Here is a 14,961-nt window from a genome sequence, read left to right as displayed (position 1 = left end):
AAGCCCATAGGTTCCTTGTGTTACTGCTAAGTAAAATAAAAGGCTAAGCTAGCTCTAATGGGCTACACAGTAAGCTGGTCTTCTGTTTAGAGTCACAATCTGCCCTCCATTTCTGCTACAAATTTTTGTATGCATCTCCTGGAGATACAGAGATACAGTTTATATATAGATATGCAAATAAAGTGATCTGCAGTTAAACTCTACATGAGTATGGAATGTAAAATTATTTTATATTAAGCAAAATCTCAGTTTTAATACTGTTCAGGTAGATTAAAACAATATTGAAATTCCTATAATTAAACCATTATTAAATCTCCTACTAGGACAAAGTTAAAGCTTCCATTGGCTTAACTTAACTCACTGCTTTTTGTAGTATTATGGGTCCAGCAGCTTTTGGGGTTGGGAGGTTGTGGCGGGTGGGAACATTGTTTTTTCTTATTAAACTATGGTAGCATGTGTGACAGTTCTCACAGAATGTTCAGACAAATCTACTTGATTCATTTAAGAAACAGTTGTAGTCTTCAAGTGGGTTTTTTTCCCATGCTGATTCCACTCTTGGTGCACATGAACATGTGATTAGATTCTTTTGAATAGCAGTGTCTATTGTGGGAGCCCTTGCAATTACTGTAGCTTAGAGTATGAGAGGCAAGGTGGTCTCAACCACTTCACAGTTCCTTCAGGTTGAACCATGTGGTTTGCATGTCTCTTCCATATGTTAGCATACTCTAGCCAGAACACCTTAAACCACTTCACCTCCCTGTGCCTCGTGATTAGGGCTCTGTGTTTGTCACAGAGGTCACGAAAGTCATGGATTCCATGACCTTCCATGACCTCTGTGACTTTGCAGCAGCCAGTTTTGCCGACTCAAGGGCCCCCCAAGCAGCTGGCTCCAGGGCCAGCAGCTCAGGTGGCCCCAGAGACAGCCATACTGGCCGCTGCTGGAGCAGCTCTGCAGCCAGCCGGTGGGGCGGTCCTGCAGCCAGTCGCACCGGTCGCTGCTCAGGCAGTCCCTGGGGCCAGCCACACTAGCTGTTACTCAGAGAGCCCATGACTTTTCCTAAAAATACCCCTGGCTAAATCATAGCTTTACTCATGATCAACAAGGACCCTCTGAGACCGAGCATAAAATTTATAGGAACAGTGTTATGATTTTGCCAACTTGTAATCTATCTGCCACAATGGACACTGGTGTTCAAAAGAATTTGATTTTGTGAGCATGGGGGCACATGCACACCAAGAATGTAATCTAGAATGTAATCTATGTCGACATCTTAAAGTGCTACAGTTCCTGTAGGATATATAACCCATCCTCTGCATTACAGTATTTCTCTATACTGAAGATGATTTTACAAGCATTTAAAACACATTGGAATAATTATGCAGATACTTAACTTTTATCCCACTTCTGTGATGGTGTTGTTTTTTTCTTTTGAAGCTTGAAGTTCAGTCCCCTCCAGGTACACCAGTTGGCTACATAAAACAAAACTGGCACCCCTGTCTGCCTAAATTTACTGTTCAAAATGAAGCAAAAATAGATGTATTTAAAATCATTGGCCCATGCGTTGTATGCAGCTGTTGTGCGGATATTAATTTTGAGGTAGGTAACATTGTTTAAAGTGTTTGTATTCTTCTATTTTTAATTAGTGGTTTTCCTAATAGTTTAATATCTGTAACTGGTCTTATTGTTATTAATGGACCATTTCCCACAAAACTAAGTTGTAATGCTTTCAGTAATAACATTTGGTGTTTAGATAGTCCAACTGTTTGCATATGAAAATCTTTGAAAACAATTATCTTAGTAAATAACCCAGGTTTCAACCATTGTCATAATAAATCAACTTTCAGATTACCAAACCATGAGATATTGAATGTTTAGGTAATATTTTGTCCTTTTTCCCCCTTTCTTCCTGTTGAAGTGAAGCTTTTTGTGCCAATTAGAGTGTACCTTGAATATACTGAAGTTGTTTCACTGTTGTGGTGTTGAAATCTCTTTAATGTTTATTGAAATAACAGTGGAAAATATCATTACATTATCTTACTTTAGGTAGTAAAAATAGATTCAGTATACACTTTTGAATAAATTCAGTACATAATTTTCCCTTAGTACTGTATATTTAAGTATTATTAATTAAATTACAACTTTCTAGATCCACTGACTTAATTGTCCAGTAATTGATGTAAATGATCAAAATGGATCAGCATAAGTGGATCGTGTAATTTTATTATAAATTATTTAATTCTGTAATTAATTCTTAAACTAATGAAGAGTTAATGAATCCTATTTTCATATTCCAGATACTAGTTTATTTTAAAACAATGTATAGTAATCATAAGCAAAGGTTTGCAAGATCATTTAAGCAAACTTACTAGCCATTATGTTCTTGGGAATAGCCATTTTACATGGCTTTGAACACAGAAACCAGTTTTCAAAAGACATCATGTTGACATAGGTCTTGTCCCCTACTTCGGAAACTTATCATGTAATCTTTTAATTTCCATGTAGACACTGACACTGGGTGAAGGAACCTTCATTTACAACACTTCTAACAGTGTAGCCCTGCAACCTTCTCCATTACTGTGCTGCACTGTGTAGTTAGCATTAATATGAGTCCAAGTTCTAGCCTAGGATTTGAGCCCATGATTTACTGATGTAGAGTGGAGATTATCACAATATTGAATACCACATGCTGTAGGACATATAACAACCCATGTAAATGTGAATATCCTGAAGTTTTTGAATGAGCATTTAAAATGATCACACAAAATCTTTTTTATTATGGGTGGCAGACTTTCTTTGTTTTATTTCAAACTAGGTGAAGTCGATGGATGAAAGTTCTGTAGTCGGAAGAATTTCTAAGCAGTGGTCTGGATTTGTAAGAGAGGCATTTACAGATGCTGATAATTTTGGAATCCAGTTTCCAATGGATCTTGATGTTAAGATGAAAGCTGTTATGATTGGTGCTTGCTTCCTCATCGTAAGTCTGACAATTCAAAACAATGAATATATGCTCATTTCTTACTTGGCTATGTTGTTTTGTGTGACATTGTCATGCAGATAAAAATACTGGAAGCAGCCCTGCTTAGAGACAACAATTTGGCAAAGCATGTAAGCATGTATTTTAAGTCCCATTGATTTCTATGGGACTTACGCAAATCATTGGTATAGGGTTGGAATTAATCATATGCTTATGTGTTTTGCTGAATGGGACCCAAAATGCACAAGGAATTGTAAAGCACTAACAAATTGTATGTGTGTGTGTGTGCTGTTTTTTTGTTTTGTTTTTTGTTGTGTTTTTATGTTTTGCATGTGTGTAGCTAGTCGATTTCTCTGATTGTGGGTGGGCAAGGGAAAAAAAAAAAGTTGGTGGAAGAATGGGAATCAACGTTTAAATTCCAGGCCATGTCAAAGAACAGGGTTTCAGATTTCTGTGAAGTGAGGGAAAGTTAAGGAAGTGCCCACTCCAATACCTCATCCACAGGCTTCTTAAGATTGTTGCTCAGCTATTGTTTAGCTACTAAATCCCCCTCCAACACAGATACAGACCTTCCCCCCTCCAATAAAAAAGCTGTTTTTCTTCATTGTGGGCACTTCAGTTTGGGGGCAGCTGTAATGTCCTGTCCCCTGTAGTTCCTCCAGTTTTCTCTATCTCCTCCTGAGTGACAGGCAAGATTAACTAGATTTCCTTCCTGGAGAAAATGCCAACAACATTTTATTTCAAATTTCTGCTTAACAATTCAGTTGAATTCCAAGCAATGTCCTAGGACTATTCCATCTTTTGGTGAATTTTTCCCCTCAGCTTCACTTCCCCTTCTGAGATGCTATATTGATTGGTGCCCCTACAGGCTCCAGAGAGAAAACTAGGCCAAGGAAACTTAAAGACGAAAAAGAAAAAAGTCAGTCTCCTGCTTTAACCCATATTCTTTTCTCTCCAAGTGTCTCCTTAATCAAGTTTCTCTTTGGGAAGTTTATCTACATCTGTGACCGGAAGTGAATTTTCTCCTTAGCCCATTATATGTGGGGTCACAGTGCAACTTCCCTGGGCAGGAGAGGAGCCAGGAAGGATTAGGGAACCTGGTTATGATGGACATAATGAAGGCACTGGTCACAGCTGCCCACTCTGGCTGAAGACCCCTCTGCTTCTATCCCCACGCTAAAGAGAGAGGCAGGATTGAAAAAGCTGATAAGGGTACAAAAAAGCTCAGGCCTGTGGATACCCAGAGTAGTACTTTAGAGCTACAGCTGCCCCTCCCTTCTGCTTTAGAACTCAATGTATCAGGGGTTGGACAAATCAGCAGGCCCAGGACAAATAAAAGGGATGATCTCTAGAACTTACACCAGCTAGGGTTACCATATTTCAGCAAGCAAAAAAGAGGACAGGAGGAGCCCCGCCCCTGTCCTGCCCTAGCCCCGCCCCTGCCCCACCCACTTCCCGCCCCCCTCAGAACCCCCAACCCTCCCCCCCGCTCCTTGTCCCCTGACTGCCCCCTCCTGGGACCCCTGCCCCTAACTGCCCCCCCAAGACTTCACCCCCTACCTAAGCCTCCCTGCCTCTTGTCCCCTGACTGCCCCCTCCTGAGACCCTCCCCCCCATCCTAACTGGCCACCTAGGACACTACCCCCTACCTGTGCCCTGACTGCTCCAACCCTTATCCACACCCCCACCCCCAGACAGACCCCTGGGACTCCCATGCTCCATCCAACCACTCCCCACCCCCTGACAGCCCCCCCAGAACTCCCGACCCATCTAAACCCCTCTGCTCCCTGTCCCATTGACTGCTCCGATCCCTCTCCCCACCCCTGCCCCCTGACAGCCCCCCCCCCAGAACTCCCAACCCCCCCCCCCGCTCCTTGTCCCCTGACTGCCCCCTCCTGGGACACCTGCTCCTAACTGCCCTCCACAACCCCACCCCCTACCTAAGCCTCCCTGTTCCTTATCCCCTAACTGCCCCCTCCTAAGACCCCCTCCCAAACTGCCCCCCAGGACCCTACCCCCTACCTGTACCCTGACTGCCCAAAACCTTATCCACACACCTCCCAGAAAGCCCCCCCCCGAACTCCCGACCCACTCCCCTGTCTCTTGACTGCCCCCTCCAAAATCTCCCTGCCCCTTCTCCTGCCCCCTGGCTCCCTTGTCGTTGGCCTTCGGTTCGCCTAAGGTCTCTCTGGGAGCTTGCTCAGGAACTGTCTGAGCCGTTCTCCAGCACGCTGGGCAGCAGCGGGGGAGGAGCTCCAGACTGCCGGAGGCGAATGCAGGGAGGGAGGGAGGGAGTGAGCTATGCTGCAGGGGGAGGAGGGGGAAGTGGAGGAGGGACTCTCTCTCGCTGTCGGAGCCCCATGTAAGTGGCACCATCCGGCTGCCCTGTTAGCCGCGTGTGCTCTGCATGGGGAGGTGGGGGGAAGTCCGAACATTAACAAATTCCCCCCGGACGCTATTTTTAGTTCAAAAATCCGGACATGTCCGGGGGAATCCGGACGAATGGTAACCCTAACACCAGCAGCCAATTTGCTCGTTTAAAGTTGCGCAATGTTCCCATATAACATTGTTTGGCAGCTGCTTGCTTTGTCCACTGCTTGCAGAAAGAGCAGCCCATTGCAGCTAGCTGGTAGGGGCTTGGAACCAGTGTGGACCGGCAGCCCCCCTATCAGCTCCCCACTCCCCTAAGTTCCCTGTGCGGCAGCCACCCAGTAGGCTATCAATGTCTGGCAGTTCAGCTGTCCCTCCCCCCACTGCCATGTGCTGCTCCTGCCCTCTGCCTTGGAGCTGCTCCCGGAAGCCTCTTGCTTGCTGTGTGGGGGAGCTAATGTTAGGGTGTCTCCCTCCCCCCTGCTTACCCCATCTCTATAGAGCGGGTGGGTGGGGGGACACAACAGGGCTCAGGATGGAGGGAGCTTGCTGGCAGCAGCTTCTGTCTCAACTTGCTGATCTATTTAAAAAGGCAATGTACTTAGAGTGGTGTCAGCGTACTTAAAAGGGCAATGTGCATCTCTGTCTCTCTCTCTCTCTCACACACGGTGTGTCTCTCTGTCTCTGTCTGCCATGCCGTCTCCCTTCCCTCCATTTGTGCTGCCTTGTAGAGTGTGAGGCTACATTAACAACAATGTGTTAACCATTGAGGGCTCAGCCAAGTGCTAGTTGATCATTTAGCAGTAAGGCATTCCCTGGGAAATATCCCACTCTCTTCCACCCTCTGACTTCACCACCTCAACCAAGCTTCACAATCATCATTGCTGTGTACAGTATTAAATTGTTTGTTTAAAACTTATACTGAGTATATAATATAGTCTTTTGTTTGGTGAAAAAATTTCCCTGGAACCTTCCCCTCCCCCCCTTACATTAATTCTTATGGGGAAATTGGATTCGCTTACCATTGTTTTGCTTAAAGTCACATTTTTCAGAAACATAACTACAATGTTAAGCGAGGAGTTACTGTAACATCCTCTCTACTATGATGGAGGAATCCCCAGGAAGAATGCATGGATATGCCATTCCTTTCCCCTTCACTAGACGGGATATCATTATGGATGCATCTCTTTTAGGCTGGAGGGCTTGCAGCGCAGGGCACTTGGACTTCACAAGAGACTAGGATTCACATCAGCAATCTGGAAGTGTGAGTCCAGAAAGCTTGCAAAGCCTTTTTTCCATTGATTCAAGATAACCATATCCTCATCATGTCCGACAATATGACAACTGATTTTTACATCAACAAGCAAGGACAAGTGAGATCCATTCCCCTGTGTGCAGAAGCAGTCACCCTATGGAAATATCACACCAGCAATCAAATCACCCTGTTGGCAACTTACCTTCTAGGGGATCAGAATGTGCTGGTGGATTCCCTCAACAGACACTTTGCTGTCAACCACGAATGGGAGTTACAAGACTCCATGGTAGACAGTATTTTTGCTCTGTGGGGAACCCCTGCAAGGGACCTGTTCGCCTCTCAAATGAACAAATTGCAATATACTACTCCAGAGGAGCCATAGACTTCTACTCTCAGAGAGACATTCTCCTCCTTCCATGGTCAGACCATCTATGCCTTCCCTCCCTTACCACTCCTACCTCAGGTCTTAGGGGATATTTTGTCAAGACAAGGCACAAGTCATCATCATCAGCCTCCAGTGACCTGGACAGTTTTGGTTCCCAAGTCTCTGATTCATGTTGTTTCTATCGCTGATCAACATTCAGTCTTCTTCCAATTTCCTGACCCAGAGGAAAGGCAGCATGAAGCATCCCATCTCCCAAGCACTGCATCTCAGGGCTTGGTTTTTAGATGGGTGTAAACTCTACAACATTTGTGTTCTGAAGTTATGCAAAGCATTCTTATTACCAGTAAAAAAAAATTGCACTAGAAAATACTACACTGAAAATGGAAGCATTTCTCTTGTGGGAGCAACAAAAACTTATAACCCCAGAGATTGCAGGTATTCCCCTTATTTTGGACTCCCCTCTCCCCCTCAAGAGTGGGTCTTTCCAACAACTCTTTACAAACCACCTGGCAGCAATCAGTGTGTACCACCCACCTTCACATGGTTACTCAATTTTTGCTCACGTATTGACTACCAGTTTTTGGAAGGGTCTACTCAGAATCTTTCTGCCAGTAAGGAAACTTACTCCTCAGTGGACTTTAAATCTTGTTCTTTCAGTGCTCGCTACCCTTTGAACCACTAGATATGTGATCCATGTCTAATGGATAGGAGAAGATTGCATTTGTGGTAGCCATCACCTCAGCCAGGAGGCTGGCTGAGCTCAGATCACTGATGGCAGATCTGCCTTACACTATATTCCCTAAAGACAAAGTCCCATTGCTTTTACATCCCAAGTTCACCCCCAGAGTAGTTTCAGAGTTTCACCTGAACTAGTCAGTTCACTTACCTGTGGTTGTTTTCCCCTCGCAAAAACCCACATGCATCTGAAGAAGAGAGGAGACTTCATTCCCTCGACATGTGCTGAGCCTTAGGGTATGTCTAGGCTTAAAATGCTACAGTGATGCAGCTCTGCCTCTGCAGCACTTCAGTGTAGACACTCGCTATAGCGACGGGAGGGGTTCACCCATTGCTGTAGATGATCCACCTCCCCGAGAAGCAGTAGCTAGATCAACAGAAGAATTCTTCTGTCGACCTAGCACTGTCTACGCCGGGGGTTAGGTTGGTATAGCTGTGTCTCTTAAGGGTGTGAATTTTTCAAACCCTTGAGAGAAGTAGTTATGCTGATGTAAACTCTCAGGGTACATCTACACTACAGGGGGGAGTCGATTTAAGATACGCAAATTCAGCTACGTGAATAGCGTAGCTGAATTCGACGTATCGCAGCCGACTTACCCCGCTGTGAGGACGGCGGCAAAATCGACTTCTGCGGCTTTCTGTCAACGGCGCTTACTCCCACCTCCACTGGTGGAGTAAGAGCATCGATTCCGGGATCGATTGTCGCGTCCCGAGGGGACGCGATAAATCGATCCCTGAGAGGTCGATTTCTACCCGCCGATTCAGGCGGGTAGTGTAGACCTAGCCTCAGTGTAGACCAGCCTTTGTCCTTTTACCTACAAGAGACAAAACCAATCAGAACATCTCCCAGATTGTTTATTGCTGTAGCAGAAAGAGTTTCAGGTCAAGCTATGTCTTCTCAGAGGATATTTAAATGGATCTTGGTCTATTTCTTACCCTGCTATAAGCTGCCTAATATTTGTCCTTCTCATGGGGTGAGGGCTTATTCTACAAGAGCACAAGCAATACTGGTGCTGTTGCTTCTGGATGTACCTCTGCTTCACATTTGCAGAGCAGCTACTTGGAGTTCCATCCACACATTTGTGAGGTGATATGCTTTAGTACAGGACTCCTCCACTGATGCATCCTTTGGGATGGTGGGGATTCAGACAGCTCTGCCACCTGCAACCTTGCATCCTCCTCCTACTTGAGTACTGCTTGTCTGTCACCCACAGTGGAGTACACATAGGGACCAACACTCGAAGACAAAGAGAGATTCTTCACTATGTGAGATCCCTATCTGTATTTCACTACCCACCCTTCTTCCCTTTTGCTTTAGATTGTTCTTGGATTTGCAGTAGAGAAGGAAATGTCACCTGGGTAAGGATGAGACAACCTACCTTTCGTACACTTTAGGAAAAGGCAAAGTGCAACCCTTGGTCAATAAGATTCATGCCCTCCAGACCATGCCCTATGCCTTCCTCGAGGAAACAGGTGTGCAGTTTTTTAGGACTAGCTGATACCACTGATTTATTCCTGAGTTCTCAACCATTGCGGCCCCTCTTACCGATCTTCTCAAGAATGGCAGTCCAAAGAAGGACCAAAGGTTGTGAGGAGGCTTTTCAAACCCTGAAAGCCCAGCTCTGCTGAGAATCCATCTTGTACAGCCTCAACTTCACCAAGGTGAAGCTACAGACCAATGCTTCGGATGTGGGCATAGCGACCGTTTTATCCCAAGTAGTGGAAGGTGATGAGCACCCCATCTTATATATCAGCTGGAAGCAGTTCACAAGGGAGAGGGCTTACTCCATGATTGGAAAGGAAGCATTGGCAGTAAAATGAGCTATCGACTCACTCTGCCACTACCTTCGGAGTGCTCACATCATGCTAGTCACTGACCATTCCCCTCTCCAATGACTACAGGCCATGAAGGATAATACCCCTGAATTATGTGATGGTACCTCTCCCTCCAGCCCTTTTCTTTCCACATACAACACCAGGCTGGCAGAGCACACCTCCACAAGGTGGAGGAGACCAGATTGGGGAGGTCAGATTCCAAATGAGGTTATAGGGGTGTGGGAATGTGTGACCATGCAGAGATACGGCCTGCCAGCACAGCAGGAGTTAAGGAGAACCTTTGAGCCCTGCTAGCCCTGCCCTATTATACCTGCAGCCAATGCCAGGCCTGGAGGGGGTAAAAAAGGAGAGAGTTTAGTCTAGTTCAGGGCTGACTGGCAAAGAGGCAGAAGCTAGCTTCTGCCCTACTTGACAGGAGCACTAGCCTGCTGGCCAAGGCAGCCAACAGGGAGCATGTTCTGTCTCCTAGCCAAGGGAGACGGTGGAGGAGACCTGGGAGCCTCCGGCATCTGAAGTAACTGTGTAACTGCAGCCCAGAGACATTGTGGAGTTTGGCAGTACCAAATTGATGGCTGCCCCTCCCGAAAGAGCCTGGAACTCTGGTAGGGCACCACCCAAGATCCATAAGAGGGTGCCCCGGGAGGCAAGCCACCCCAGCATATTGGACTATCGGGGCCAAACTAAATGGACTCTAGTAGTAAGTAGCCCAGAGTAGTGGATTTAGAATCCCTCCTCAGAGAACCCCCTGTTCAGTGGTCCGCTCACACAGGGCCCTGGGCTGGGACCTGGTGGAGTGGGGGTGCCCAGGTCCTCCTATCCCCACTGCCCGAAAGACTGAGGCACCTTAACCAGGGAAATAAGGGGCCAGACGTCAGGCACGCCAACGACTAGGCCACCTGGCCCCCCACACACACCTTGTTACAAGGAGAAATTCACCACCACCACCATCACCACCACACACCGAATATAATTAAAGCATCTGTAAATTAGGAAAGAAAGATGGAATTATCCTTGTGTAAAAGTTGTCTCGTCAAGAAAGAAATTAAGAGGCGGGGCATTCTCCTTCCACCCGCCCCCCAACTAAAAAGAAACTTTTTTATGTTTGGCTACTTTTATTTAGCACACAGCAACTATGTTGGTTCAGAAATCCTTATCAGTACTTTTATCACTGACACAGCATGTGTTCTTAAGAAAGTAAACTTTGAAGGTTGCATCAAGTGACCCAAGGGGAAGAAAGCATTAATTTGTATTTTCTGCAGAATAGAATTAAAAAAAACCCTGAAGTTTTAGTTCTCAGAATAATCTCTAAAAGCATTAAGATGACTCTGATCTGTATAAATGGCCTCTTAGAACTATCTAATTCTTTGTTCATTTTCTTTGCTGCTTAGGATTTCATGTTTTTTGAACAAACTGGGGACAAGAACCAGCGAGCAGGAGTGTGGCAGTAGAATCTACTGTTGGATTTAAAACATGCTTACAGAGAAAAGTTTCACACTGCTTTGTGCTCTTTTTCTAAAATACATTACAAAAGTGCAGTATATATAGAACATCTCTGGATCTTTTGCTTATTGCTAGTTTCTTTTGTAACTTAGGGTTTCTATTGCCCTATTTTATTGTTTTGATATTGCAAATACAATTCTATACCTCTGATATAAATACAGATTAAATCCTGTATAAATAATGTGAAATGTTTGTGAATCTTCCCTGACTGGAATTTAAACTGCAAAAATGATTTCTTTATTCTTGTGAGCACTTCATAGAAGATCTTTTATAGTACAGAAACATTGGGAGTAATCCTCTGTCACTTGCACAAAACTACAGTTGATCCTACAACAAGGGCAGATTTTTTAATATTCAACATTGGCAATGCTTTATATATATATAAAATCAGTTCTCTGTAATATCTATATATTGTATATTAAACACTAATCCTATATTTTGTTTAATTATGATAAAATAGATATCAGCATTCATATTTTGATGTTTATAATCTATGATTTTATAATCATATTATAGAGAACATTATATGAGAGCGGAGGTATAAATGAAAGGTCTATTTCTTCCACTATCTTCATCTTCATCTCACAATTCAGATGCAAAGTTGCCCAACAGGAGTAGAGTGCCTCACTGTAATTTAACTGTGTGCTAACTGTCTAGTGTCATTGTGATACTGGCAAATGTGATTCCTAAAGACATTGTATACAGCTGGAGGTCTTTCAAAATTAAGTTTACCCAAGCAAGATTAAAGCAGATATAACCCCTTTTTAAAAGTATCATTTTCCCACTTACCTAGAACATGAGAGAGATTTTGGTGTTCTGGGTTAAAATTTGTTACAGTTATTGATAGACCACTTTTTAACTGTTTTAAAAGTTAGATCATATAGTGGCCTTTAAACTCATCTTATTTTGATGAACTTTTGATTCTTTGTAGTATAATGGAAACATACGTGTCTGGCAGCTTGTACTTTTAGAGTGAATCCTCCACTTTCATTTGCACAATAACTACAGTTGATCCTAGGACCAAGGCAGATAGGTAAACATATTTAGAGAGAAAAGAAAAAAGTGGGGTGGGGGGGAAATCTGTCAGGGACAGTACTTGGTCCTGCTAGTGAAGGCAGGGGACTGGACTCGATGACCTTTCAAGGTCCCTTCCAGTTCTATGAGATAGGTATATCTCCATATATTTTTATTTTTATTTTTATTTATATATATATATATATATATATATATATATATATATATATATATATATATATATATATATAAAATTTCAAAGAGAAATAGCAGAACTAAAATTCATTTGCAAATTTAACACCATTAATCTGGGCTTGAATAGGGACTGGGAGTGGCTGGCTCATTACAGAAGCAGCTTTTCCTCTCCTGGAATTGACAACTCCTCATCTATTATTGGGAGTGGACTACATCCACCCTGATTGAATTGGCCCTGTCAACACTGGTTCTCCACTTGCGAAGTAACTCCCTGCTCTCCATGGTGAAGAAGTGAGGTTTTTACCCACGAAAGCTTATGCTCAAATAAATCTGTTAGTCTTTAAGGTGCCACCAGACTGCTTGTTGTTTTTGTAGATACAGACTAACACGGCTACCCCCGGATACTTGACTCCATATATTTAGGAACAATGAATGATTTCTCTCTCTTTTTGCTCTGGTAATATCATTACTCCTCTTCCCGAACACTGGCAGGCAGAGTAGCACACACTTGCTTCTCAGTCCCAAATATTTATTACATGCTAAGGGTGGCATTTTTGTGTGAGTGCCTCCTTCTATGTGATACTAGTGACAAGCCTATTCTAATTACTTGTTCACTTTTCTCAAACCACATTCCTTTTGTTTAGTTATCCAACCTTTTTAAATGTGCCAATGACTTTGCTGAAATAATAAAAGGCAGATGAGCCAAAGGACTCCTCTGCATAGTGCCCATATTATTATTTTTTACTATTTGTATTATCTTTGCCTCTTGGAGTCCCAGTCATGGACCAGGATGCAGTGGGCTGGGTCCTATACAAACACAAAACAAAAAGACAGTCCCTGCCCCCAAAGAGCTGACAATCTACATATAAGACAAGGCACAAAAGATGCAGACAGACTGAGGTGGGAGTACAAGGAAACCATGAGCATGATAGGTTGTGATCTCAGCACATCCACAATCTAGCCATTCTTTGTAGGCTTCATGGTAAATAAGAGTTTCTAGAAAGATTTTGAAGTAGGATAAAGGGGTTTGAAGTAGTTTTGCAGATGTTTACATCTGATGAGTGTACATTTGTTTTAACTCCTGCATGAGCGCCAGAGTGTATACTTACAAAAATATTCCGTACAATCATTACTGATTAACACAGCCAACAGGTAGCTACACCTAACTTGCCCCGATGTCTTTTCCTCTTTGAGTGAAGGTGCTGCACAAGCATCACTTCAAGCATTGTCACATTAAAAACGTGTAATAAACTCTTTCAGCATTGCTGTTGATGTTGCCAAAATAAAGCATGCCTGCTATATTATCCAATGTAATATATATTCTGATGCTTAAATCATAGGACCAGATACTTGGGTCGAGCCAACCCACAGAGGTTGGGGGAAAATGTGGCTTTAAGCCTTCTCAATTTTGGAGTTAGCTGGAGGACAAAATGTTCCCCTTCATAATTTTTAGCAGCCTAAGGACTGTTCTAAATCACTCCATATAGAGTATTCCCCTAGGGATCATTCTGCTGGGTGAGGATTGCCTGAGTGCGCTGCCTTGCATCTCAGTTCATTTCTTCCCAGGAGTGAAGGAACCAGGAGTGCTACACCAGCTTTACATCACTTGGGAATTTTTTCTACATCAAGGCATTACTAGCTGTCCTCCAAGTGTAACTCTCCATCCACAGAGAATATAGAGGCAAGAGCCAGGTTCCTGGCTCATATTATTTACAATTGTTCTTATTCATTATTCAGTAGTAACAGAAGTGGGCAACAGGATTTAGGTCTGCTGGATTTCTCCTGCTTTTAGAAAAAATGATGATTTTGCTTATCTCAGGAGAAGGAGGGAAAGAGGAAAACAAACTGGAAATAAAACTAATGTATCTCTGATTTAGTGCCAGTATCGGTGTAGCAAATTTTCTTTTAAATATATTTTTAAAAATTAACTAGCTATTTGGCAAGCCACAAGAGGTGGTTTGCAGCATGATCATTCTGTAATCATGCCTGGTATTACATGTTCACTAGTAGGACTATTCATAATATTCGTCTGTAGCTCATCCATTTTTGTTAAATGCTGCAGTTAAAAGAAGAATGTATTTCTCTTGATTGTGATTTCTATTATCGATAATATTGAAAAGAATGTTTACTGAATGCAGTAATGTTTTCCCTCCACTTGTTCTCTGAATTAACAGGGTATTTATTTCCTTTTTATTTAACTAAGTGGATGATACTGCTCCCATAATATAAAGTGGAGAAGCACCTGTTGAATGCACCACCAAAGCAAATAATTTTACAATTTTATCATCATATTCATAAATATTTGTTTTATGTTAAATGAAAGTCAAACTCCAGTTTATTCTTTTCAATTTCAACCTGAATTACATCTTTATTGAGCTCTGCCAGCTGTCATCCCAATATAATTGACTTGTTTTTACAGCCTTTACACTTCAGTTTCTTTACCTTAGCAGTGTTGGTCCCCTTTAATGATTCCTAACTTTTCTATTTCTGTTTAGGTTTAAACTGTTAAAAACACACACACACACACACACACACGCACACACAACACCACCAGAGCTCGATGCTGAAGTATGTCTAAGCTGTGTAGAGGACCATGGGTTGTGTATGCAAAAGTGGCTTTAAGCTTACCTTTGCCCTGCCTGGCCTGGTCCACTACATCACTTTATGCTGGCTGCAAGAGTGACAGGGACCAAAAC

At 43.2% G+C, this 14,961-nt stretch overlaps 1 protein-coding gene across 2 annotated transcripts in view; it reads left to right on the top strand.

Moving 5' to 3' along the window:
* The window catches only part of LOC128843802 (phospholipid scramblase 1-like), a 37,441-nt gene extending 25,157 nt beyond the window's left edge, over positions 1–12,284 (top strand). For both annotated transcript variants that reach the window (XM_054040921.1, XM_054040920.1), the window contains 3 exons: positions 1,436–1,597; positions 2,814–2,975; positions 10,945–12,284. In XM_054040921.1, coding sequence (XP_053896896.1) covers positions 1,436–1,597; positions 2,814–2,975; positions 10,945–11,004 — 384 coding nt within the window. In that variant the 3' untranslated portion in view covers positions 11,005–12,284. The remainder of the gene's footprint in view (positions 1–1,435; positions 1,598–2,813; positions 2,976–10,944) is intronic.
* Positions 12,285–14,961: the final 2,677 nt, after the last annotated feature.

Source organism: Malaclemys terrapin, chromosome 9 (assembly GCF_027887155.1).
Source record: "Malaclemys terrapin pileata isolate rMalTer1 chromosome 9, rMalTer1.hap1, whole genome shotgun sequence".
Lineage (NCBI taxonomy): Eukaryota > Metazoa > Chordata > Testudines > Emydidae > Malaclemys > Malaclemys terrapin.
Note: the sequence above shows the minus strand (reverse complement) of the source record. Positions and strands in the feature narration are given on the sequence as shown.